At 51.7% G+C, this 24,925-nt stretch overlaps 9 protein-coding genes across 9 annotated transcripts; 2 read left to right on the top strand and 7 right to left on the bottom strand.

Annotated features, from left to right (window-relative positions):
- Positions 1 to 1,925: 1,925 nt before the first annotated feature.
- A1O3_05162 (uncharacterized protein) lies at positions 1,926 to 2,768 on the top strand (the record flags this gene model as incomplete). The annotated part of the gene is made up of 1 exon (XM_007735289.1): positions 1,926 to 2,768. One exon carries the CDS (start codon positions 1,926 to 1,928, stop codon positions 2,766 to 2,768), a length of 843 nt encoding a protein of 280 aa, XP_007733479.1.
- A 2,040-nt stretch (positions 2,769 to 4,808) lies between these two features.
- A1O3_05161 (transcription initiation factor TFIID/TFIIF subunit) lies at positions 4,809 to 5,855 on the bottom strand (the record flags this gene model as incomplete). The annotated part of the gene is made up of 5 exons (XM_007735288.1): positions 4,809 to 4,903; positions 4,962 to 5,393; positions 5,463 to 5,620; positions 5,750 to 5,790; positions 5,847 to 5,855. 5 exons carry the CDS (start codon positions 5,853 to 5,855, stop codon positions 4,809 to 4,811), a joined length of 735 nt encoding a protein of 244 aa, XP_007733478.1.
- Positions 5,856 to 6,554: 699 nt separating this feature from the next.
- A1O3_05160 (uncharacterized protein) lies at positions 6,555 to 7,515 on the bottom strand (the record flags this gene model as incomplete). The annotated part of the gene is made up of 4 exons (XM_007735287.1): positions 6,555 to 6,622; positions 6,677 to 6,805; positions 6,860 to 7,121; positions 7,183 to 7,515. The coding sequence occupies 4 exons, from the start codon at positions 7,513 to 7,515 to the stop codon at positions 6,555 to 6,557; spliced, it is 792 nt and encodes a 263-aa protein (XP_007733477.1).
- Positions 7,516 to 8,047: 532 nt separating this feature from the next.
- On the top strand, positions 8,048 to 10,036 carry A1O3_05159 (uncharacterized protein; the record flags this gene model as incomplete). Its single annotated transcript, XM_007735286.1, has 1 exon — positions 8,048 to 10,036. One exon carries the CDS (start codon positions 8,048 to 8,050, stop codon positions 10,034 to 10,036), a length of 1,989 nt encoding a protein of 662 aa, XP_007733476.1.
- A 530-nt stretch (positions 10,037 to 10,566) lies between these two features.
- Positions 10,567 to 12,185, bottom strand: A1O3_05158 (uncharacterized protein; the record flags this gene model as incomplete). Its single annotated transcript, XM_007735285.1, has 2 exons — positions 10,567 to 11,907; positions 11,967 to 12,185. The coding sequence occupies 2 exons, from the start codon at positions 12,183 to 12,185 to the stop codon at positions 10,567 to 10,569; spliced, it is 1,560 nt and encodes a 519-aa protein (XP_007733475.1).
- Positions 12,186 to 13,043: 858 nt separating this feature from the next.
- On the bottom strand, positions 13,044 to 15,502 carry A1O3_05157 (uncharacterized protein; the record flags this gene model as incomplete). The annotated part of the gene is made up of 6 exons (XM_007735284.1): positions 13,044 to 13,133; positions 13,182 to 13,427; positions 13,456 to 13,673; positions 13,728 to 14,037; positions 14,088 to 14,927; positions 14,978 to 15,502. 6 exons carry the CDS (start codon positions 15,500 to 15,502, stop codon positions 13,044 to 13,046), a joined length of 2,229 nt encoding a protein of 742 aa, XP_007733474.1.
- A 556-nt stretch (positions 15,503 to 16,058) lies between these two features.
- A1O3_05156 (uncharacterized protein) lies at positions 16,059 to 17,117 on the bottom strand (the record flags this gene model as incomplete). Its single annotated transcript, XM_007735283.1, has 1 exon — positions 16,059 to 17,117. One exon carries the CDS (start codon positions 17,115 to 17,117, stop codon positions 16,059 to 16,061), a length of 1,059 nt encoding a protein of 352 aa, XP_007733473.1.
- An 815-nt stretch (positions 17,118 to 17,932) lies between these two features.
- On the bottom strand, positions 17,933 to 19,860 carry A1O3_05155 (uncharacterized protein; the record flags this gene model as incomplete). Its single annotated transcript, XM_007735282.1, has 2 exons — positions 17,933 to 18,016; positions 18,073 to 19,860. The coding sequence occupies 2 exons, from the start codon at positions 19,858 to 19,860 to the stop codon at positions 17,933 to 17,935; spliced, it is 1,872 nt and encodes a 623-aa protein (XP_007733472.1).
- A 2,309-nt stretch (positions 19,861 to 22,169) lies between these two features.
- A1O3_05154 (uncharacterized protein) lies at positions 22,170 to 22,613 on the bottom strand (the record flags this gene model as incomplete). The annotated part of the gene is made up of 2 exons (XM_007735281.1): positions 22,170 to 22,397; positions 22,482 to 22,613. The coding sequence occupies 2 exons, from the start codon at positions 22,611 to 22,613 to the stop codon at positions 22,170 to 22,172; spliced, it is 360 nt and encodes a 119-aa protein (XP_007733471.1).
- Between the last annotated feature and the right edge of the window lie 2,312 nt (positions 22,614 to 24,925).

The following is a 24,925-nucleotide window of genomic DNA, read 5'->3' as shown; positions in this document are numbered from 1 at the left end:
GTGCTACCGCGCTCTGCCGGGTTGCTGAGACCGTCTGGTGCATGATCCGGCAACAGTAGAATAGTAAGTGGTACGTGTTTAGGCCGGGACATCTAGGACAAGGGCATTTCGTACGGTCTAGAATTCGAACAAAGGAATGCGTGTAATCAATCTACCTAGGTAGCAGACAGTAGGCATGGTTTGCTGCGATTATTATGTGTACCTAAAGCATGTTGTTGTGACGTGTGACCAGCTCAGTTCCCAGGTACCTAGGTTAATTGGAGCTAAATAGCACCTAGGTGGGCTTACCGAAACCCACCTGACCCCGTCCAAGAAAATAAGATTATATTATCTTACTCCAAAATTTTTGTATAAATTTCGGGTGTAAAATCCTGTCTATGCAGCCTCTATGGCGCAGTGGTAACGCGTCGCACTTGTACCACTGGAAGTCCCAAACTTCCTAATGCCATACATGCGAAGATCACAAGTTCAATTCTTGTTGGAGGCAATCTTGTCAATATTTTTTTGCCTCTTCCCAGGAGGAATACTATCTCCCCGATATTTAGTGACATTCTCATAAATTGCATCCCGAGCCTAAGAACATCCCAGGTCCTGAATTGCCCCAGCTCTAATGTATCACGCAAATGCCCCAATGCCGGGGCAGGGGTTTTGAACTTCCCCCTAGGTGCCCCCATATTCTTATATACTAAGTCTATCATTGAAAGCCATCTATTATAAAAAGTCTCTACTTTTTATCCCCTATATTTAGGGTGACTGTTCTAACACTTCTATCACCACCCCGTGTAACTGCCAGGTTACCAAGATGAATTTTGTTGTCGGAGTGGAGGGCACCCAGGTGGAGGGGAAGGGCCAATACCTCGAGAGCATACGGAGTACTAACGGAGTACGGAGTAATCCGCAGGCAGTTCAAGATGTCACTCACAGCCTAACATGTACCTAAGGCACCTTTACCCGAACCTGTCTATGCTCTCCATCCGTTTCCATTTTAGAGAATGGAAGTACTCGGGTCCGAACAGGTCTTCGGCAGACGAATTGGGCGGCCGTACTCCGTAGACTCGTCGCTTCTATATTACTCCGTAAGTAGTCATGAACCCGTGGACCAAGATCGACAGCTAAATGACTAGGCCGAGGCGTCACTGGTGTTTTCAGGGGGCTCTGGAGGACTAACAGACACCCTTAAGCTTGGGTCCCGGCGGTATAGGCTGAGAATAGGCGCTGGTTTCCGACACAGCGTCCCCGAGAACGAACTCCGACAACCTAATCGCAGCGGTAGCTCCCTGTAAGGTTTAGCCTGTCACGCTTATGTGCAGAGCCTAAGGCCCCTAAGCCTGGTGCAGCCTGATGATCCGTTGCCCATTGCCCATTCATTGCCTGCGTCTAGGCCTGCCACGGACAAGCACAAGTGACGCCCTCATTGCTGTCGACTGTTCTCCGGTCACTACTGTAGGTATCGGGCTCTACGCTTCCCTCTGTCTACTCTGACGCAGCAGCTTCGAATCCAGGGACGATGTACGGCGTACGGATCCGTATGGCTGCCATCCACATGTCGTCTTGTCTTCGAGCCTCGTAACGCGAGTGATCGACCGCCCGTGCCCCCCTTGACCAGGGGCTTAGGGCCGCGTTTCAAGCTATTCCTCCTCGGTCAATCTCGCGACATTTTCTCACTCTTCCAAAACCCGCTGTCAGTCACTGTCACCCGCCCCAGCACACAGTGTGATCGGCCTCTGACCCATCCCACCAGGCTTACCCGCCATTTATTGGCATCGACATGACCTAACAAGCCTTGAAACCGCCTTTTCGTCCCTATGTCACCGAGCCGACTGGCCCCAGCAGCAATTTTTACCCGCCTCACTTCCTAAGGGGCTTTAACCTTGCGCCAGCCGCCGATTGGTCTCCCCAGGGCGCGGGAAACATACATAACATTCATGGCTGACCTCGCTCAAGAAGAAGCTGACCGCTACTTCTCTTCCCGGGACCACACGACTTCACATCCCGAAGACCAGGACGATCGCTCGACAGGTTCTTCTGACCACCAAGCTGAACCGGCTTTTGACGAGGATCGCTCAGATCAGGGCACCGACGACGACGATGATTACATGGCTACCATGACCGCTACTAGGAGTACATACCACATTCCCACGCAGGCGCACTATGCCAACACTGGGCCAAAAGGCGTCATTGCAGACGCCCAGTCCTTTGCTCGTGCTAAACAATCCACCTTCCGCCAACGCCTCGCCAGTTTCGCGGGCAACTTCACTTCAAACACGGAAAAGGCCGAGAAAGGGAAAGCCAGCTCAGGGTCGCCCAAATCTACATCCTCTGACTCCAACAATGCCCACCTCTCGGATGACGAAGCAGACTCGGAGTTCATGATGACGTGGCGAGCAAACCGCCTACAAGAGCTGGCGTCTCAATCGCAAGCCGGCCATGCCTCACAAAGGAGGCAATCTCCCAGTCGACGGACTTGGGGTACCTTCGTCGAAGTCGACGCTGACGGCTACCTTGACGCCATAGAAAAAGTGCCTGACGACACTGTTGTGGTGGTGATGATCTACGACCCTTCTTCGTCGACCAGTTCGGAGATCGAAGACGAGCTCTCTATGTTGGCATACAAACACAACAAAACCCGCTTCGTGCGGATGAATTATGAGATTGCAGAGATGCAGTCGATCGAGGTTCCAGCGCTCTTGGCTTACAAGGCTGGGGATGTCTTCGCCACAATATCAGGTGCACGGGCTGAGGGCTTAGAAGGTGTCTTGCTAAAGTAATTGTCCCCGTCCTTCCTTATGACAGGATTGCAACTAAAAAGATTTCCAGGAACGGCATCCTCCGATGAGATATGAACGGCTATGAATTACAGGCAGTTAAACACACTCATCTAGGACTGCTAGTCTCTTCCAACAATTCTAATATACCCAAACAGCGTCTCTACTTTTGGATCCGGACCATACCCTCTCCTTCAACAAGCACAGCTTATATTCCTGCTTTCGCTCTCTGCCAACCACGTCGCTCGATCAACAATGGACCTTGCCATTCTGCACAGATGAGGAGGTTTGCTTTATGGGTTGAGTCGTATATAGGCGGCTCGAACGACTACAATCCCCTTTGAGTAGGTTCTCATCACTACGACGCTTCTTCTCCGAGATACTACTATGGCACCACGCTTTGCCCCACGACAATAGTGTGGATATGAAACACTTGGACAAGGCAACGGTGAAACGATCTGCCCAGCTTCCAGTCAACAAGGCCAGAGACGCCCAGCACGTGCTGCGAACCAATGAAGCCGGGCTTATCTGCTCCGTGCTGCTTGCTCTCATGGACTTGATGGCAATACTCTCGGGCTGACATACTTGTGGATGTACGGAATAATTGGACGAGGACTCGCTTTGACAACTTGCAAGCTCTCATGCTATGGCTTGTAGCTTGTTCGGTAATAGTCGTGTGTCTGCTTTCGCCTCCTGCTCCTATTGCAAATGCCAGACCAACGTCGCCAGAGATATGGACCTCGTTTCTGCTGCCTTTATGTAGCTCGCTCAGTCACTCTTCATTTCCGCGACTGCAAGTGAGGAACCCAAACCCGTCGAAATGCAACCGCGTCTAAAATTTGCCCTTGTTCCCCTTCCTTGTGAGACTGTTCATTGGAGATTCGGCGCTGAAATGCGTATGGGAGCAAGGCCAGGAATGCAGTACTGCGGCTACGTTGTACATCTATTATTTACTAATCCTGTTGCCACAAGCTCCCCGCAACGGAGATAGCTATCCTGGACAAGGGCTACATTACATTGGTCTCCCCCTGGCCGCAGTCCCGAAGATTCGGGCGACAATGTAATTCATATCACTGTAGATCTGGGGTGGGAACCCGAGTATATATACTGCGCATCGCTGGTGGTGGCTGCTTCTACGAAGAGTCAGTCATGTTTCTGGCCGGCTGGGCGAATGCCCAGATCTTTCTGATGTTGTGTAAAAAGCAAGCACTGGCAGAGCTATGAGACGGGCTTCAGGGCAATGGCAGGCAAAATATCTCAATACTTCATGACTAGGGTTAGGCATTAGAAGTCTTGCCTCGTGACTTCGTCCATGTGAGTGGCAACCGGCGAGGACAATGTGCGACGCAAGATTGGAGGGCTGGAGACAAGAGAGACCGCCGGAACCAGGGTCCTTTCAAAGCCAGCCAGCCAGGGAAACATCGAATGCTTCGAGTTTCGGCCGCCACCTGTCTCACTTTCTTGCTCGCTTTGCCATCCGGGCATACCACCATAGATGACATCCGCTTTGTATGCAAGCTGTTCGTTGTTAAGCAACCTATCTGCTTGCGCCGTGCCCACCGCGCACGCTCCCAACCAATACTGCCTCCCGTGGGCCACACGACTGATTGCGCTGCGAGCAAACTCAACGTATGTCTTCTTGCCTCAGACCAGACGACAACAAACGCCAAGGTGGACGACCTTGGCGATGGTTGGATCATGTGTATCAAATATCCTTTCCACTGATCAGATGGCGGTTTCATTGTGCGGAGCTCAGAAAAGTGCAGACTGGTTTAGTCGAATATGGCGAAATGGTGCGGTCCCAGTGAGGATGTTGAGGTTAGGTAGCAGTTGCAGAGTAAATAAAAGATCAAGGACAATGGGCTTCGCGGAGGTGTGATGCATAGATCCATAAGCTCCCCATTTTGAGACGTGATGCGACACGACATGACGGAGGAGCGCTACCGAATCGGAAGAAGGTGGTGGATAGATAGCACTTCAAGTGATAAAGGTCAATGACCCGTCTCTGCCCTTTCCTCAGCATACGTTTTTCAGCAACTCTGGCTATGCGGGGATGGCATTCTTCTCGGAGGCGAAGTCCCACAACATCTTGATGAGATTCTCCGGTAGGGTGTAGAGATCAACGCGGAACTCGCCCTCTGAAACACGTTTGTTAGCCGTCCATCAGTTTCTGTACAAAGACGACTTTGCACTTACGTTCGACATCGTTGCTGATCCACGAATCCTCGCTCTTGTTGTCATGAACCATCTGTACTACCTGAAGGAGATCGTCTTCATCAAGATTCTGAAGGCCCTCGGCCAGCTTGTCCATGTCGATACCCTTCTCAGCCCCCTTCTTCTTTCTCAGTACACCACCAGCACCAACCTCACTGCTGCGCTTTTTGCCAGTAGCATCTGCTCCGTTTGTGGCAGTGTCGCCTGGAATAGGGCCCGAGTTTCGAAGCGCGTCAAGAAGGGCACCCTTGGGATTCTTGAAGGTAATGATTTGCTTGGTCTCGTAGCGAGCATTGGAGAAGTTGAGATCGTGGACAATGTGGTGTGCCTTCCCGCTAAGATCCTTCAGCTCGATCGCCAGTTCGAACTCTCCCCATCCATCCTCGGCGACCCGAAATGGTGGCTTCTTGAAGACTACCAGAAACGTTAGTTGGGTCGTGACTTCATGGTGAGAAAGTTGTGAGTCGCAAATGTTATGCATACCTTGTTTCGCCTTGTCACCAAAAGATTCGTGAAGATGGTATGTGACCGACTCGAAGATGTCCGCATCGATCTCCTGCTTCGTGTCTGCATGAAGGAGAACGATTCTCATCGCCCAATGTCGCAAGGGAAAACCAGCAACCCCGCTGTCTGCACCGGGACTGTAGCGCAGAAGTCAGAATCTTGAATCTATCAATTCGTAGTCCTTCGAGGAGGTTTGAGGTCGACGGAGGATGAAGATACATTGCGTGGGGTAGGGGTATGGGCTGGATCGTTTGTGGCCGACGTACATGACCTTCTGTTCCGTGATGATTTTGATCGATCGCTTAACCTGGAAAGTGAATGAGTATGCGCAGAATCAGCGTCGAATGCGCGATTATGACTTACGTCCGGCATGGTGGGCAGAGCGCGACAAATTGCACTAAAAGGTTCACGGAGGTGTCGAGGACTAGGGGCGAGCGTTGACTAGGGGCGAGCGTTGCGCAACAGGAACAGGATGGCGTAACGAGAAAGGAAAGAAAACAACGGAAATAAAGAAAAGCACAGGTGACGTGAAAGTGTCGTAAAGAGTCCCGGTTGGTCGTGTCGAGGGGAGACGGGTTTCCAGAAGAGCAAGGGACACAGGTCGTGAGAGAGAAATGAGCCCCAGAGTGTACCACTATCCACTGCACGGATGGTCTGCTGGCTAAGTCAGCACCCGCTTTAGTTGTGGGGGGTCGGATAGGAAACTCAGCCGAACAGACGTTGGGAGGGCTTGAGTCATAGTACGCTGTTTACGGCCAGATCAGGCTAGTTGCAGATCGGGACTAAAGTCCCCCATTTCAGTCAAAACTAGGTATCCCGTACATGGATAGCAACAAAGCCTTTTATGGTTCATTCTGTAATTCACTCGTTGCTGAGAGCGACTGCTAATGCATCTCTATCTAGGGTAGAAGGAGCAGGTAGGTATGGGCAGAGAGGGCAGGGGGGAGAGGGCGGCAATCCAGGAAAACCGACACAAATGCTGTGGTCTGTCCGATTTATGAAGTGCATTCTTGGGGGTTGGAAGATGCAATGCTGATGCTTTCAAGCAATGCTCGCTGGACGCAGAACCGATCATTTCTCGAATAGTGTCTCGTTCTCCTGCTGCGCCTTGATAAATGCTTCCTTGAAGAGATTGGCATCTGTGACCTGTCAGTACTGTCGTCATCAGAGCAGCTTGGAAGGCCGCAACATACTCTCGCTGTTTCCGAACCGTATTGCCAGTGTCTGGGCCTCGGGCTCGCCTTCGCTGACATCTGCTGCGACGTTCCACACCCAACTGCGATCGCTGCCAACGTTGGGGGAGAGTTTCATCTCAGGTGTGACTGACGAGCGATTAGCATTACCATGTATGCTGCCTATCTGGCTCGAAAACTCACCATAGTGGTTTGCGCAGACCTTGAGAGTCTTGTCACGTCGCATGACCAATCTCGACTTGCCGTTTTCCTTATGCTTAAGGAGTCGGACATCCCCCGTGCCTCGTTCCTTCCACTCTCTCGATTCTCGATCGAACTTGAAGAGCTTGGCTCGCATCTTGAACATTTGTTCCTCCATCTCTTCGTTGGTCTTTGTTTCGATCTTCTCAGTGAGGCGGACGACAGGCTCAAACTCGACATCGACCTCTTCCTCATCGGGTTTATCCTGTTGCAAGATCTGAATCAGCTCGAGCTCGGCCCCCAATACGGGTGCGAAGGTTCCTTACATCATCTTCCTCCTTCTTTGCTTTCGAACTGCCACTGGGCTCATCCTTCGCATCGTCATCTTCCTCGGCTTTCCTCTCCTTTTTGGCGCCACCACCGAACATGGAGAAGACAGAATCCTTGACACCTGATGCGGCCGCGGTGGCGGTGCTGGCTGCACTGCTGGCAACATTGGCTGCGGTTTCGGTGTAGGAAGGTGATTTGGCATCACTTGCAGGAGCCTCCGTTGAGGGATCTCCCAACGGGTTCTTGACTAGATTGGTCTCATGCTCAGCGAGTCTCGGTTCGGACGAGGCCGTCTGGGTCGCGGAAGTGGGCTCGGTTGCGTCCGACATGGTTGCGGGATGGTCGACTGGTGGGCAACAGAATCAGAATGGGAGGTGTAGAGTGGCGCTGGAGATAGATGGCAGAGAGTAAGAGTGACAAGAGTAATTGAAAAGAGTTGTGTCGTTTGTTGGCAGACCCCACACTAAATGTTTGTTGTAGAAGAATGGGCACAGGTGAAGAAACACACAGACTCGTCTACTTTGTCGTGCTAACCAGGATGAGATATGGGCCGTTGGAAGTCCACCCTATCTCCCTCTACTAACGGAGGATTCTCCTCGTATTGCACTGCGGCCGGTGCGTGACGTGCCAAGCCTCGTGATCCCCTCAGTCTGGCATCGCCCCTTTTCTGCCTTTCTGCCTACAGTGACATCATCTCCTCTCATTTAGCCATAAACTGTCACCTGCTGTGAAGCAGTCCAACTCACTGGGTGCATCGTCTCAACTCAATCGCCGCCAGACATCTCTTGACGATGCTGCTCGTGCACTTCGATCTCTCATAAAGCTTGCTAGACAATCCCTGCGTTTGGACGCATTGGCAGCATGCCGCTCCTAGACTTGCCTCCAGACATCCTCTCCGTCGTCCTTGCTTGCCTGGAAGCCAAAGACTACCTTGCATTCTGCCAGTCTTCCAAATCGGTTTACTCAGAATGGCGACAAGATCCTTTTTACTGGCGTACAGAAACCCACCATACCTTCCGCCTGCCTATCAGTCCTCTGCTTGCCGCCGACGGACCACGGTGGTATTGGCTTTATAAACGCCTGAAAACACAAACCCAACTCTACACCTGGGGTCAGGGACTGGCAGGCAATCTAGGGCCAATGCGAAGTCGGTCTGGTCCTCGTCGGCCACGACTTCCTATGACCCCTCGAGTGATTCCTCGTGCTCCTGCCCGGCCTACCTTCTCCAGAGTTACGTCTAGCTGGCCAACTGAAACCGACGTTCCTGCCGAAGTCGGCCCAATTGCAGACCTTCAGTGTGGAGGGTGGTCCACCACGATTTTAACTTCTGATGGGAAGCTATATGCCGTCGGCTCCATTAATCCACGGGGTCAGTCTGCTGAGCACCTCACACAGCTTGAATACCTCACTCAAAGCACATCGGCTGTCCGTCAATTCTCATCAGGAAGAGCCCATGTACTAGGACTTACTGACCACGGAGACATAATTTCCTGGGACAGAATCAACACCAAAGGGTTAAAGGTTATCTCCAGAAATGGTTCTTTCGGAGGGAGGCCGGTAAGGGTTGCCGCAGGCTGGGGGGAAAGTTCCGCCTACATACCTGAGACTGGAATCATTTATTGGAATCCTATCGAGAACAGTGGAAGTGATGATATGCTAGATGCAATGTCGGTGAGAGAAAAGGTCATCCCAGGAACTAATCGCTCCAAGACCGACACGGGCTACGTCGAAGTTACAAAGCATATCGTCCTGGAGGACTTCATTGTTTGGATCACTAGTGATTCCAGACTCTACGCATGCTGTCTCAGTCCTTCGAGTACAGACCAGTTAGGGCCTATCCAGGCTCCCTTTGCAGTGCCAGGTTTCAGCGCACCTGACCGTGAATTGAAGGACATTCAAGGACAATTCCGAAGGTTCGGGGTCTTCACAGCGGCAGGGGAGGTCCTTGCCGGCGACACCGACTATTTGAGACGATGGGCGGAGGCCATCGAGACCCAGCCCGGTCTTCTCGATACGGACGACCGGTCCACCATCGCGAGCTTACTGGCTTCTCGACCCGGAGATGTTCCAGCTTTGCAGCATAGCAACGTCATCGCCCTTGCATTTGGAGATTATCACTACCACGCTCTCCACTCCGACGGGGCGATCACCTCCTATGGAGTAGAACCTCAAAGCTGCGGCTCACTCGGCCTCTCAGGACTAGGGACAGGGGGTAGGTTCCGTGGCCTCCATAGAGTCGGACCTGGCCATGGAAGAGACGCCGGCTTACTCCCCATTGCCAACTCACGAGGACGACGAGTCTGGTTCGAGCCGGAGAAGAAGGACTGGTTACAATGGATGGAGGACCAGCTTCAGCAGCCGCACCTCAGCATTGATGGTCGGCCAGCCTATCATATCTGGGAGGATGATTCAAGCAAGCAAGCAGCATTCAGCGAATGGATTGAACAAGAAGGTAGTCATTGGGATGAAGGACCTGCGACAAGTTCATGCACGACTTTGTCATTTGACAAGCCGGCACAAAATTTAGACGACTATGCGAATCTCGGGGCATATTTTCCTATTGCCATTGCTGCTGCAGGCTGGCACAGTGGAGCCCTGGTGCTGGTTGATGAAGAGAAAGAACACGAGGTCCGGAGCAGGTGGGTCGCCGACAGGCAGAAAGGGGAGGAGACAACGCACTCAATGCCCGGCGCATTCGAACGTCTGAGCACAGAAGAAGTCTATGTCTGGAAGAAAGATGGATTCCCAAAGGTCCGATTACCCAATGGGTACGAGATGCCTGGAGAAGGCGAGCCAAGGCCCTGGAGGGCTGGAATGCCGACGATGCAGGAACTAGGACTTGAAGGGTAGGAATTGTTTGACTCGGATTGCTGGAGGCACTACACAAGACACTTGTGCAAAGTGGCTGGTCTAGAATTGCTCCTCAGAAGTGCTACGACTTCATGATGCCGACGACGTACAGGTCGTCTAAACCGAAGAAAGACCAGTTTCGATATGAGTTCTAAACTTATTCAGAAGACATGCCATTGACAGTGAGCGATGTTAGTCTTAAAAAGCACATCTTGCAGTTTCAATTGATTGAAGCTCGTTTCATGATTTCTGAGACACATTCGCACAGCTGGTATAAACAAAATGAAGTGCGACCCTACGTCCTGGGGCTCTAGAACGTCAATTTCCATCACAGTAAAAATCCTATGCGATATGCGGGAGTTCTTTGAATGGGACAAGCGATGCTGGTTCTGCCCACAGTATGTAGAACTTACTCGATACACAAGAGTTTCAGGCGCATCTAAACAACATGCACACCAACATGATCCTCTCCCAAGCAAATGAACTGCCCCTCGGCCAAGCTAGACTGTCTTGAGGGTTTAGGGCTTCAATCAATCTATATCTCGACGATTCACAAAGTCCTCATCAGCACCAGACGCCCGGCGGTCGCCGTCCCCTGATCGGAACATGTCCCAAAAGTTTCTTCGGCCTTGCTTTCTCTGTCCTCCAGACGACTGTAGGCGAGTAAGTTGGCCATCAGAGGACATCCTGAGCGTCGCTCCATCGCTTGCAGAGGCGATATTCGCATGCTGTGTTCGAAGTGTATGATCCCCGCTGTCGTCGTCGTCGTCCTGCAAGGGAAGCGCTGGTCCAATTGCACCTTCTGCCTCCTCTTCTCTCTCCTCGTGGTCAACAAACAGGAAACTCCCGACCACAACCAACGCTCCAACCCAATAAAGCCAGCCTTCATAGTGTCCCTGTAGTACCATCTCCCCGACCAGGCTGAGCGGGATCGTCAGACTCAGCCCAACCGTGACCAGTAGAGGACTCGTGAGCACCATAGCATAAGCCCAGCAAATGTCGCTAAACAGACTGCTGATGCTGTTTGTCAACAGTATGGTCCAAATCCAACGCGAAGGCGGCAGTTCAAACCGCTCTAACCCCGTATAATGAAGGACGAGGAACATAGGAAACAGCAAGACCAAGTTGAACGTTCCGACCAGACCGAAAAACAAAGGCATGTTAAGAGAGCGTGGCGACGCCTTCATGGTTGACTTTTTTAGTGTGATGGTATACACGCCGTAGATGATGGCGGATAAAAGAGCCAGGGCATCGCCCAGGGCAAGCTCTGATGGCGGTTTGTCGGGAAACTGGTCATCTGGCGGAAGGGGAATTTCGTCGTCCGCGCTCTTGGTAAGGTCGACGCGTGAGATGAGCATGATGCCTACCAAAGATCCTAGGACGCCACAGAATTTCCGCCACGTGAACTTCTCCGTGCCGGTAAGGGCGCCGATAAGTAAAGTCCAGAAACTGGACGTCGAGGTTAGAATGGTGGTCGACGCCACCGTTGTATATTGCAGGCACGCCATGGCGAAGTAGTTTGCACCAAACCAAAGGAAGCAGAAAGCAAGAGAGAGGCGAGCGGTCGCAATTATCCCCAGGTGTTTATCCTTTTCGGCCACCTCTGGCTCTTGATCTGTGACTGACTTAATCGGTTCAATAAACCTCTCCGACTCTGAGTCTTCCGGGTCTGGTGTGCCGCTGTTGAACAAAGGTCTATAGCTCTCTCTTCTAGTAAGCGCCGATCGAATGGTACTGTACAGGTGCCGATGCCTTTGTCGGCTTCGGTTTGCGGATCGCAGGAGCGTGGGTATCATGGCCAGCATGAACATGGATGTATTGAGATAGGTCAAGAAGAAAGGTTTCGCGTATGTGTTGTCGGCGAATATGCTCTGCATGTAGTAGCTCTTGTCAGCGGCGCGGACTTGGAAGGGGCGTCGATTGTACATACACTTCCCAAGAAGTTGGACAGAGTCCAGAGAAACACGACACAGAGGAGGAGAATCAATCCCAGAGTGTGCCGGGCCATGCCGACGAGTCTTGCTGGAGAGTCCTCTTGCTGAGACTCCAGCAGCCTCTGCCTCGAGGACGTCCTTGTACTGTCCGAGTCGCCCATCTCGATGTGCTCGCGAGTGACGCGAGGTTGGAGTGAAGTGTGACTGTCGACCATGTTCGCAGCCCACACGACATCGCTCTCCAGCACAGGGATGGTCGGGTGGTCTCAGAACGTGGTCACGGGGGTACGCTGCTGTCGTGACCCGTAAGGATCAGGAGTGTGCAACCATAAGTGCCCAGTCCTGTTGTTTCGTATGCCTTCTCTCCTCTCTCGTAACTCGATTGCGCTTCACTGCTCTTAGGCGGTGGTGTGGCGTTCCGAGGCTAACAGGAGATGGTGTCAGACATATTCAAATGAGCAATCAAGCAAAGCGAACGCGTGAGAGGACGTCGGGCTTGTCCGAGGAGTCAGGGAGGGATGCCGCAATAGTATTAACTGGGACTGCGGAACTCCGACGCCCTCAATGCTCGAGGGCACCTATTCTCTAACCATCAGCACCTACAGCATGCTGTCGGATTGGAAATTAAGGAGGCCGTCATTCGCCACAAATGTTACTTCATTGATCGTATGGCAGCCATCACAATGGCTAGATTCATCTTCGGCGGATTTGGCTCACCAGGCCTACAGTGTCTACTTCGAGCTGAGTGACTATTGTTCTTCTGTCCAGCGGTCTCTACGTCGACATGTAGAGTCTCGCTGGAGATGAATCAGCGCAGTCTTCCATTCGTTCCTCCATTGCTAGAAGCATGGCTGGTAACATTCCCACGTCGTCCCATCGCCATCGACTTTCAAGGCCTTTGCCAGCGTAGATATTGAGGTTTGGTGTGCAGAATTATTGACTGCTGTGTTGGTGTTTGCTTTGCATCGTCCATATATGCTCAAGCTGAGATGGCAGATGAACTCCAGATTTGTCTAACCCGCTGTCTTAGCATAGACATCTGTTCCCGTGCTTCATCTAGCATGTTGACAGCCTCAACGCCGGGCAGACAGCCAGTCGTTGGCTTCTGCGAACAGCTTGGCTTCTTTGACTTCTGTGCCAGGCGCCTGACTCGCAGCGAAAATCTGTGGACAATTAATACTTGTCCTAGCTCCCTTGTCGGTGCGACTTACGGTATCCCAGATTCTCCAGGCTTGGTCGAGACTCTTTGTCAGGTTTCCACCTTTGAGTTGTCCGAACCAACTATATTTCCCTTCTTGTTGCTTGATCTTGCTTTTCAGGACGTCCGTAATCTCAGGCTCCTCGTTAACCGCGTCCAAGTAAGTCTTAACGGCAATTCCTAAGCCAGAGCCGTTATCACTGGCGAAGGGTAGTCTGACGATGACGAGGTTAGCTATATGTATCGGTCCACAAAGTTGCTCAGACTTGCCTCTGAGCAAGGGCAACCCAATCTTCCCGATTCCTCTCGACGTCCCCGTTCAAGAACATGCTGGTCATGACGGTTTCTAGCAGGTCTCGTAGCGAGCTGCGAACCGCTGTGATCTTCCATGCAAAGGTCAATAGCTGCCGATCAAGAGGTCCAACGAATCCCATTGGCTTATGCCGGATTCTACCCAGGCAAGCAGTTTTGGAAATGAGGTTCGTGTAAACCTTTCGATCATATTCTTTGTCTGAAACCACGTCAGCAATCTTCGGTAACAAAGCAGGACCCAGCTGACCAGTTCGTGCGACGGGTGTTCCCGTGGCAAAATTGCCAGTGAACAATCCTAGTCTTAGCATTTCCACACCCACAATCGTGCTCTCATCATCGGAAACTGCTAAAGCTGATTCTAGAGCCTTGCCCCATGAAGTGAGGGTGTGGTTGTCGTCAATGTAACCACGAACGTGCAGGAATCGAAACACCGTGTTCAGATAAATCTCCTCGGGCGTTCGAAGAGCTGGATATTCCAGTTTGCCCCTGGTGATCGTCTTCTCCGCAAAGGAGGCGTCTCTGAGGGACCGCAATGAAGGCAGGAAAAGGCCAACATTCTATTCCTGTCAGCCACTGGGACCCAAGTTGGGATACGGAACGGCATTACCCCTAAATTTCCAACCACAGCCTCGATGTCAGGCCCACGAATCCTCCATTGCGTTAACTTCCCTTTCCAGGATGGTGTGTTTCTGATCTCGATTGTCAGGTTGGTCGTGTCTTGGGGTATCCATGGATCCACTTTGATGATTCTGGATTGATAGTAATAATGTAAAGACTCGGCGAGAATCTTGAGGGCCTCAGTTCGGAGGGGATTGAGCAGTTCTATTACAAGACGCCGGTATGGCTCCGAGTCCAAGACACCCCCGGGAAGAGACAGAACGATTTCACCGGATGTCAGCCAGTTTGGAATTCGAGGCCCTACTAAACCTCTGGAGATGTAGAAGAATAACTCCTCTGGAAGTCTCTGGCCAACGAATTCGTGGACATCGCCAGGGGCTTCGTCAAAATTCAACGGAGCAACAACTCCGTTCTTCTCCATGATCACATGGTGTTTGATGGTCATGAACGCCTTTTTATATCGGTCGGCATATTTGAGAGCTTGAACCTGGGGATGATCTCGGTGGTAATTGCACAACTGAATTACGGATTTTCCAGCACCGTTGACCAAAGAGATCGCGTCAACGATCCCTGTTGACTTGGTTGTCGCCATAGCTTCGAGAACTGGAAAGGTTGGTGTGAAAGATGTGCCAAGTAGGAGTTGGGCATCTCGCAGAGTGTCGGTGTTGACTTTCAGGATGTCTTCGCATACTGCCCTGTTGACCAAGCTTAAGGATGGTTTCTGGAGGTTGAAGTCTGTCACCACTCTGTCCACACCAAAAAGAAAACATTCCGTTGTGCCCATGACGACGTCGATGAATTGATCTTCCAGCTTGAGAAGGTAGGCCAACTGTCCCTTGTTAGTCTCTAGGATGACGAGTGCGAAGCATGTCAAGTCACCTGCGCAGTAGCACTGTATGGAGCGACCATGTATTGCACTTTGTTCTCCGTCAGCAACTTCTGGAGAGATCTAGTCATGACATCGACGGGATATTTGGCCTTTCCAAAGTCCGTAACTGTGCGCTTGCCGTCCCCGCTCAAATAGTGGTGCCATGCTTCATCTTGAACTCTTTTGCTATCGGCAGACTGCGAATCAGGAAGGCTTTTGTTCACATAATCAAGGCCGCTAAAGACAAAGACAAGGGTGATGCCATGCTGCCGTAGAACGTTGATGTCTTCTTCTATCGCTTTCTTGTAGCAAAAGGGCAAGCCACCGAGGGCATGCTTGAGGGGTTCTTCGTTGGTCCCGTTGAGGCGCAGGTCGAGATAGTAGGAGGCGTCAACGCCGATGACGGCGTCTCTCAAAGGCTGTAATTGACAAGAGTCGACATGTTTGCTTGCCCACAAGTCGAATTTCTGGACTGCGGGAAATTGTGAGAGGAGAAGAGAGGACACAGCGGACTGGGGACGCTTCGTACCTGACATTCTGGAGAATTCAAAGACAGAGGGGAGGAAAACGAAGAATCAGACGCTATGCTATGCAAAGGAGAAAGGACTCGAGAAAAATCAACAGCTTGAAGATCAGCTGCGCAAACAGTCCGTTTGTCTCTCACGGAGTCTCCAGAACTTTGTAGGAAGATGAGGTGCACCGGTGGATGCGACCGGGGGCGCGACGGGTAACAACTGGCGCCAAGGGCGCTGGAGATGCAGGGGATGCGGGCACCATCTGCCGCAGAAGATCAGGTCCTCTTAGCACCTTGCTATGCTATTGCCCTATATCCGTACCTATCTTTTGTCTCTGATCGCCTACCTACTAGGTGCCTACGGGTGGAGTACACTACTCTGTACCCGTACATTGTGATTGATGAATGACACGAGGCTGAAGCCTTGCTGACAGTGATCGGCTCTCTAGCAGTTCAGTCTTCCAGTCTCCATCTACTCCGTACTTCATACTTTGGCCGTCGGAACTGAGAGATGCGACTACATCTTCACCACCGCGCCTAGAACTATAACTGAAGCCTCCAGAGCCACAGTCCTCTCCTCATGCAGCAGGGCCATCCTCACTCGTCTTCTGTATCCGAAATTCATACGTTGCCTGCAGCCGGTTGTTCAGATGTTCCTTCGCCGTGATTGCACGCTTGGTCGCCGCACCTCCTCCATATCCGACCTGCGTCCCATCTTCCAGCACATGTGCGGCGACCAGCTTACTCGGCACCGGCACTAGCTCCACATCATTTCCTGGGTGGCAGAAGTATACAATAGAGTAACGATCCCCGCCACCTGGCCCAGAATCCTGAGGAAAGATGACGCGATGGATGGTGCTTTTTAGAAGGCCGTTGGTCCAATATGACAGCAGGTCGGCAATATTCACGAGGATTGGCGGGAAAGTTGCAGAGGTATAACCGTCGGGAATAACGGGAACAGGAGCCCACATTTGGTCTGAAGTCATGATCTGCAGTCCAGGTTGCGAGGGGCGTTGAAATAGAAGAGTAATGCTCCCATAGTCTGAGTGAGCGCCAGCCCGAATATCTACTTCTGGGTGGTAATCCACGTCCGCAGAAATGGAAGGGTAATGCAAGAAGCGAACGGTACATCCGCTAGGCTGTGTATGTCGTGATGAGAAGAAGTCAGGTTCGTCAACTTCTAGGCCCAGTCCGAGCAGATCCAGGATCCGATCAGAGACCTTCTTGCAAGTCCTCTCGAAATCAGCCAGCTCCTTAATGTGAGGTTCGAGGGCTTGGGGCATTGGTTGCCGGGGCTCTCCGTTTAGAAACTCCCCCATGTTGAATGCCTCTTTGAAGTCGCCCTTTCGTTGCGTCTTTGGGTCGAGTATCTCTCCATGCATACCTGTCCAGCCCCGGTTTGTTTCATCGATCAGGCACTTTTTCTTTTGTGCCTCTGGCAATGCGAAGAAATTGCGCGAGAGTTCGAATTCCCGGTCGACCATACTCTCGGTGAAGCCAGTTCCATCGGTATCGATGTAGAGAAATCCATATCTGATGGCGGCGTCAAGTAGTTGCTTGCCAACCCCAACAGAGAATTCTGAAATATTGATCACGGGCAGGCGAACGGCATTGTTCCCTTCTTGGACCGATCCCATTTTTATGCGGGCAGACCGTTGAAGGTACTGCGAAGGGAGCAAAAGGACCTCGGGGCAATTTGCAAGATGAGAAGGGCGCTGTTGACCTCTGCAGAACTGGGCAAGCGCTGCTTCAATGTACGGTGGAAATGCTTCGTGAAGAGAAGCAATCAGGGCATAACCTAATGTCTATCTTATCAGTCTGGAAGCTTTGCCACACAGGCGGCGACCTCCGGTTGTGACTACGATGGTAAGCCTCCTCCAGCTGATATGATACTCCAATCACAATCATCATTCCGGGTTTGATACTGTCGGCAAAAAGGGTATCATGGATAACAATAGTTACGAGCCTGTATGCACACATCGCACGAGCCGAGTTTGATCGAGATCACAGTGCTAGAAAGAGGCTAGCAGAAAGAGCTTTCAGATGCAGAAGAACATAATAGTCATAATTTGTGCACTAGTCAAGGTCGTCATATTACACATTTGTGTCAGTAACAATTCGTAGAGCATTAGCAGGTGCCGCAGATAACGGATGCAGGCTCAAAAGGTCGACAATCCAAAACCATCTTTGCTGCGTATGTGCTGCGTGACCTGGCGCTCTCCTTGGGGTCCGTCGCATCCTCCTGTGGTCTGGCAATGAGTATGTGGCCGAAGGTGCCCTCTGTTTCGACCATGAACACCACTTCGCTATACATCAATAGGACCGATCGCTGGAAACCATCATATTCCGAACCTGGATCCGGGCCCTCGACGCTAAAAAAGCAGAAAAGGCCCGGTAACGCCGACCAATACTTCATAATACTCCATGGCTATGCAGTTTTCTCAAGAACAGGTCATGTGTTCGATCGCCTGCTTAAATAGACATTTTCAAGGTGACACCAGTGCCTATGCATGCTCCATGATTCGCGTTGGCATTCCTGTCAAAAGCAATCAGCGTCACATCGAAGCAGGGGAAGTAAGGATGGAGATATACCTTGCTGCAATACTTAGTCCGCCGGCAACGCCTGCATTTCGCGAATTGTCGCGTATACTCCTCCCATTTTCCACATTGGTAATTGGCACACTGGCGTATGCCTCCCCTAGCGTCGTCTTTCCTGCACAAATTGCGCATAACAACGCACGCCCAGTACTGCATGTCCTTTGAGTGGTGTCGGATAGTGAATTTTTCCACCAAAGGGAATATGTTATAGTCGTCGGGTTGCAAGAACTCTTCGTCTTCATCTTCAGTGGGCTCTGGAAGTGGTGCGCCCCTTATCGGCCCATAAATACGCTCAACCTCGCGATCGATACGTAGCCTTGGGACCAAATGGGTTTTCTGGAAATATTGGCGAAGGTAGCAGTACTTCGAAATGTATGCTAGCAACTGCAGACCCATCAAGACATCCTCGTCTCGGGGCATCAAAGCAGTCGTCGAGGCTGTCGAGGTTGCGTTTCGGAGGAAAAAATTAGGATATGCATTCAGGGGGATGGCAGGGGAAGCCGCGGTTGCAGGTGCGTTAGGGATAGGAGACACTCCCAAGGCTTCATGTGCCGTAGGTCCCAAGGGATTGGCCATACCAGCGACGATTGGCGTCTGCTGGGCGATACTAACATCGTCAATCTCTCGGCCTTGCGGGGGAGGGATGGTTAGTGTGAGCGGTTGGCGCCCATCGACGCTGTTCGGATCATGGGGACTGGGATCTCGGGTCTGTACCCTGCTTTGACCTTCGGCCGCGCCTTCGGGGTCAACAATGTCTTCTTCGGGACCGGTGATATCTTCCAATACAACATCGTCGGGGTCATCACCGGTCGAGTTCTGGTGACGTATGGACGGCCTCCTGAGGCGACGACCAATGGGCGAAAGTAGTTCTCGAGAAATTGGCGCAGAAGGCGTGGTGGGTGAGTCAGGATGGGATGTGACGCCCGTATTCAGAGATGGTAACATCGACGGCAGTCTGTCCACTTCACGTACTGGTCGCAGCGAAAAGCCGTCAGGAGTATCTATCGAAGGGACAGCAGTCGCGGGAGGTTGCATGTTCCCGGATCTGTGGAGGGATCCCCTGCTTTCATGACCCCTGCTATGATGGCGCAAGTCACGTCGAGGGAATATAGTTCGTTCCGGAGGGGATGTGAAAACTGTGGAAGGAGCGCCGCCTTCGGTAGGACCAGAATCCATGGCACCAAACGTCTGTGAGAAGGATTGAGGCAGGTCGAGCGATGGGGGAGGAGCTTGTCGACGAGTTGAACGCTGATCTGCGGTGGCGTTCAGGTGCTCGAAGAATGAAGTTCGGGAGGCAGTATCCTGTGTCACGTCCCGCGAGAGTCTCGAAGCCTTGGAGCTACCAGAGTGCTTCGAACCGTTGCGCTTTTCCTGTTCGGCGTCGACCTTGGCCTTCTCCATTTCGACCACTAGAATATAATCCCATAGAATGGTTGCGATCACCGGGACCATGTCTGCTTCCACTACACGAGTACGGACATTTTCAGACCCTCGAACGCCTATGTTGACAATGCATTGAAAGGCAAGATTCCACTTCCACATATGCATCTCATCCTTGCTTCTGCCTTCTTTCAATATGCACACCAGGCGTTCAATGCCACCGTCGACGGTGAGTATGTCTCGTATGCGGGCGGAGGAAGTGGTCAAATAAGCTAGATGATTCAGAGAGTTGATGAGAGGCAGTGTCGAGGTGCAGTCTAAAGCCCGGCGGTCATAAAGGGTAGTGGTGATATGGACCGAGGCCTTGTTGACATTGGGAATGCTGAAGTTGACCTCTCTCATATTGCCTGTATGAAGCAGTCCTGGGCTTGATGGTGCAGTTGTTCGAGCAGTCCAGCTTGGTGCGTCTCGTCTTGAAACTACTCGTTGCGAGAGCCCGGTCGCTGTGCCGATTTTCGACGATTTCGATACGGCCCTGTTGTAGCTCGAGATAGATGTGCTGATGATTTTGACGGACTGATTTTGTCCCTGCTTGCTAGAGTATATAATATGCGGAGGTCAAGCGGCCATGAAGTAACTGCGTCGAATATTGTAGAAGTAAATTCCGCAAGGACAGGAGTAGCCAAGAGTGATCCAGGAGGAGGTAAGTGCACCTCCTGACCGAGCGCTGTCAAACGGACAGTGAGGGGGGTCAAGGATAGGTATGTACGATGCCCGCAGGACTCGATGAATCGTTGGACTTGATGAGAAGAACAAGGGACAGGAACGCTTTGTAAGGAGTGGTGGCGGTTCGAATCGAGCACGCGCTACAGCTTAGGCTGCGGAGATGGCTGGCGGAGTTGAGAGGCGATGGATCGGGGACTCGAAAGCTGCGGCAGAAGCGATGACTCGACAAACTGGCGACAACAAAAAAGCAGGCCGTGCGAGAAGAATGCAGATACCGGTCGATTGAAGAAGGACAGTCGATGGAAGAGGTGGGTTGCCGGTGTTGAATAATGAAGTGGAGAGAAGATGATGGTACCATGGGAAAAGAGTGAGGAGGTGTGGTGTTTGGCACTGGTGGTGGAAGTTTTAGTATGTTAGCAGCCGTATGGTGTTTTGGCTTGTCTCAAGATTGGGTTGGTAATGCGTGGTATTTGGTGCAGCGGCGGCGCGGGCCTAAGGGGCCTAAGAGTGCGCTTTCGGGGGGTTCGTGGGCGCTCAAGACCACTTAAGGCACCTACTTACAAGGTACATAAGATACCTTATCTACCTCCCTACCTGGTACCTTACCAGAGTATCTGCACAGTAATCCGAACAAAATCTAAAATACGGAGTTTGTTCATGGCAGTTGGCTAATGTTGTGTAAGAATCCTTTCCCCTACATCTCAACCCGACGCGCAGGTTAAGTTCAGAAACCCTCCGTACCTACCTACATTGTTAGGTATGTACAGTTGGGGTGTCCACTGCCCGAGTCTAGGTACCTACCTTAGGTATGACTGACGACCCAGCCCTCCTGAAAGACCTGTAATCCTATCCAGCCAAGGCCCGAAGCCTCGAGTATGCGGCTCGCAATTGGATGACATATCCCTAATCGCCTGCCTGTGGCCGGCCATCTGTCCCTGGCTGCTGAGAGTCAGAGGGGCTCAGCAGTCTGAACGCTCTGGACCCGATCTACATACTCCGTACATACCAGTCTCGACCGTCACCGTCTCGCCGTCTCGCCACTTGAGAGTGACCGCTACGACAAGACAGTGTGTTGGACACCGGCGAACGGATTTTGCATTGAATGCACTTATCTCTTTCACCTTCTATTTAGATGTTCAAAGACTGACCTGGTGGTGAAATTAATTAGTAATTAATCACCTCGGTATGGAGGGTTAGCAAGGTGCTCCGAGAGTCTCTAAACCCCCTGCATACCTGTTACCTATCCAATTATTGAGTGCGGCCACAGCCTAGACTTTGTACTCCGTACTGCGTACGGAGTAAATTCGACAGACAGTCCTTGACGAGCGATTTTGTGTAGGCTCTATGGTGTGTGACTAATATCACGAGATTCACTTTCTAAAGTTGTCAGAGGTCCTCAGCGTACTCTCATGAGCAACGACGAGAGATACCATCTCCTGGTTCTTAGACTACCCTATCGATATACCCCTGCTCAAGCCTAATCTGCTTGAACATCGGCCATTATTCCCGTGCCTTTCGGGCCGTACTGAGAAGGCGGTTATTGAACCAACGGATAGCACTTGACAGGTATTATTTATGATGTTGCGATTTCTGCACGATATCACAAAAATACTTGAGAGAATCTATTTCTGGAATCCGCTTTCCGCGTTGCTGAATCCTTGAATCCCTGTCGGCATGCGTTAGATGGCATTGTTCCAGGTGCTACTCCGATCGCACCCAGTCATAGTAGTAGTTATTCAATGCCGGCATTATGGCCTGCATACTTCATACTCAATCACGTACCGAGCCTGCGGATGGTGGTCAACCCGAGAGAAAGCCCGCATACTGTACGGAGTACTGTAGACTGCCACGTCTTGAAGCAGAGTGCAAACTGCACACCCATCGTACAACCAATTCGAAGGGAGAGGGGATTGCTGAAGAGTTGAAATAGTAATAATTGATCATGTTATCCGTACATCGAAATTGTCTCCACCTTTGTTGTTCCCCTAAACTAGCTTTCCCTTACTTCCCAGTGCAAGAGCACCCCATCCAGCAATCAAACACAACCCTCCCAAGGGGGTTACCGGACCCAAGGCTTTGAAACGTTGAGGATCAAGGATCAGCAGATACAGACTACCACTGAACATCGTGATGCCGGCAGTGAATAATATGGCAGCAGCTTTGTTCTTTGGCGCCACAGAAGAAGCGAGCAGAAGGACGCCGCTGTGAACCAACTGTAAGAAAGGCAGACTGGTCAGACATCCCAATGCGCCACAGACTCATCGTAGGAAGGGAAACGCGGGATCGTGTCTGTTTACCTGATAGTGAGCTGCGGTCGACCAGTTTGCGAGTTTGGAAGGGTCAGCAATGTGTTTCTTCAATCCATGAGCTCCAAAAGCACCCAACGCCACGGAAGAGGCACCGTAAATGCAACCGATGGTCCAGAACATGCTGAGCAACGTGGTGATTAACTTCTCTGGATACGGAGTAGAAGAATTGACCGAGGGGGGTATTTGTATGATTGAAAGAGAGAGTGTGTCCTTTTTAAGCCTTTCTGGGTGCTCGGAGTGGTACGGGTATACTAGAGCTGGAAGCATGAGATTGTTTGTCTGGTTTGCTCTAGCTGTATCCGGCCTTGGCATGTTTGTCACCTGACAACTGCACATATCAGGTAGGTTAGGTAGTTAGTACTACTAGTACGGATCCTATAGTACTAATACCTCGGGTCGAGTTCCGAGTTCGCGAAATTCGAATGGGCTCGCGGGGAAGTAACTGATGAGTAACGTGCGTGAAATGCCTCATTAACTTACCAACCTCTTTCTAAGGATTCTGGGGTGGTTATAGCGGTAAGAGCGCATATTGTCATTATTTGGTGTCTTGTGGTCGAGGATGTTCTTTTGCAAGTCGCATGTCTGCGTGTTCACTCGAATCAGCCTAGAACAGTCGCAGCCTCAGTCCATACCCGCCTGGAAACGCCCGTGATTTGTCGACACGGTGTTGAAAGCGGGGGTATGACAGCGCTGAGCACTCCATCAGTCCGCCGGGATGGTGGGCGCCCCCGGGAAGCATGTCCATTCTCCCCCGAACCCACCCCAATTCTACAGAAGATTGGAACACCGAGAGCAGGGTCTTTAAACCCCCTGAAACCGAAGCGAGAGAAAAGAGATAATCATAATCATAATGAGATGAGCATGGGCTCCCACGTGTGCCGATCCAGGCCTAGCGGGCAGCCATTTGCAAGCTGGAAAAGGAATTCGACTATTCTCTATTATGTGTACTATTATGAAGTTAAGGACAACGTTAATTACTGCGAATGCTCGTCAAAGATCTGAGGCCTGCGGTGGGTGTCAGAATCGATAGTGGTTTGACAGAATACCTTACTTCGACAGCAAGACCGGGCATAAATGATCTGGAGCCCGTCTGCCCAGATATTTGAACTTTTTGGCAGAACACCAGAAAATGATTAGCAGTTGCCGGATAATGGGAGAGGACCGTTCGTAAGCGGCCATTAATTTTGACATCCACCTCAGGCCAAAGCAGTGTCCGGGCTTTTTGCGCCGTCGAAGGAAGTCAATGCCCCGTCAAGGTCCCTGTGGGAGAGTGGAATGATAGGTGGATGCATACGGGAGGATCGGGTCCATTACAGAGTTTTGCTCCACGGAGATCATATATCAAGTTGCGAGCTCAAATGCCAAAGGAAGAGAATGGCCATGGCTAGTAATAGTAGTCCCCAAGTTGAAGATTTCGCCAAAGGTTGGGAAATCTCTTTGACACCCCTTTTCTACCAGGTGGAATCATCGTGCCTTTGCGATTCTCACCCATGCCTCCACGACGGTGGATGCAGATGGGGGGCGTAACACTCGCTTCTCGCTAGCCATGATTAGACGCGACTGGGCAGTATCTCCTGGCGCTCCCTTGCCCACTATTCAGCCGTTTGGGGATGAAGCCGCCGGTGGACCACCAACTCGAGAATCCCTGGCAAGCCCAAGGGCTTAAGCTTAGGAGACCCCCCCCCCCCAACCCCCAACTGGCAACGGGCAGGAACCATCCCCCCCGGCATTTATCCAACTCTCTCTTCCGTGTCTATTTTGACACACTTGCCCATCAATTCTGGGAGACCGTCTGACTGGTCGAGGCTGATGGTGTTGACGCGCGACCTCGTCATCTCCTCCAACTGCTATGATTTGGCATTTGCTGTGCGACATCCTGAACAGTGAGCTCTAGCCTAGGGAAGGACCGTCGGGCTCGGTAATAATAAAGTGGTGCGGGTTCAAAGAGCACAGCTGCGATCTGCCTCCGCGACTTGCCGTTTGGCCATGGTTTGTGGTAGCGATAGACGTTGGAGTGATGAATTTGAATGGGGCACTGCAATGCAAGCAAGCGTATTATTAGAGTCGGTGATATACAGCAGAGAGTCTGGGATTCCCTCGGATTCTCTGTCACCAAGACCTGCGGCGCACTTTGCGACGTTGACACTTCGCTCGCCATCGGCTAGTAGCAGCTGGGAATAAAACAGAGTCTAAAAAGCTGCCGGGGCGATCTCCTTGCGGCTTCCGCACCCAAGCAGCCCCGCCTAGCCTCTGAACCCCAGCACTGGAGCTACCTAAAGGCTACCACTGGCATAGAATGACTAACCTGAGTTAACCAAACAGCAACCAACACGGTCCACCAGCCCAAGGTCCAACCGGCTAGCAGAAGCACCACTCTGGCTCTGGCCCAGGCTCCGACCAGGCCAGTCAGTTGTGCCCTCTAGGTGCCCTCT

Source organism: Capronia epimyces (assembly GCF_000585565.1).
Source record: "Capronia epimyces CBS 606.96 chromosome Unknown aczIQ-supercont1.4, whole genome shotgun sequence".
NCBI classification, from domain to species: Eukaryota; Fungi; Ascomycota; class Eurotiomycetes; order Chaetothyriales; family Herpotrichiellaceae; genus Capronia; species Capronia epimyces.
This window is presented reverse-complemented; position numbering and strand designations above follow the sequence as displayed.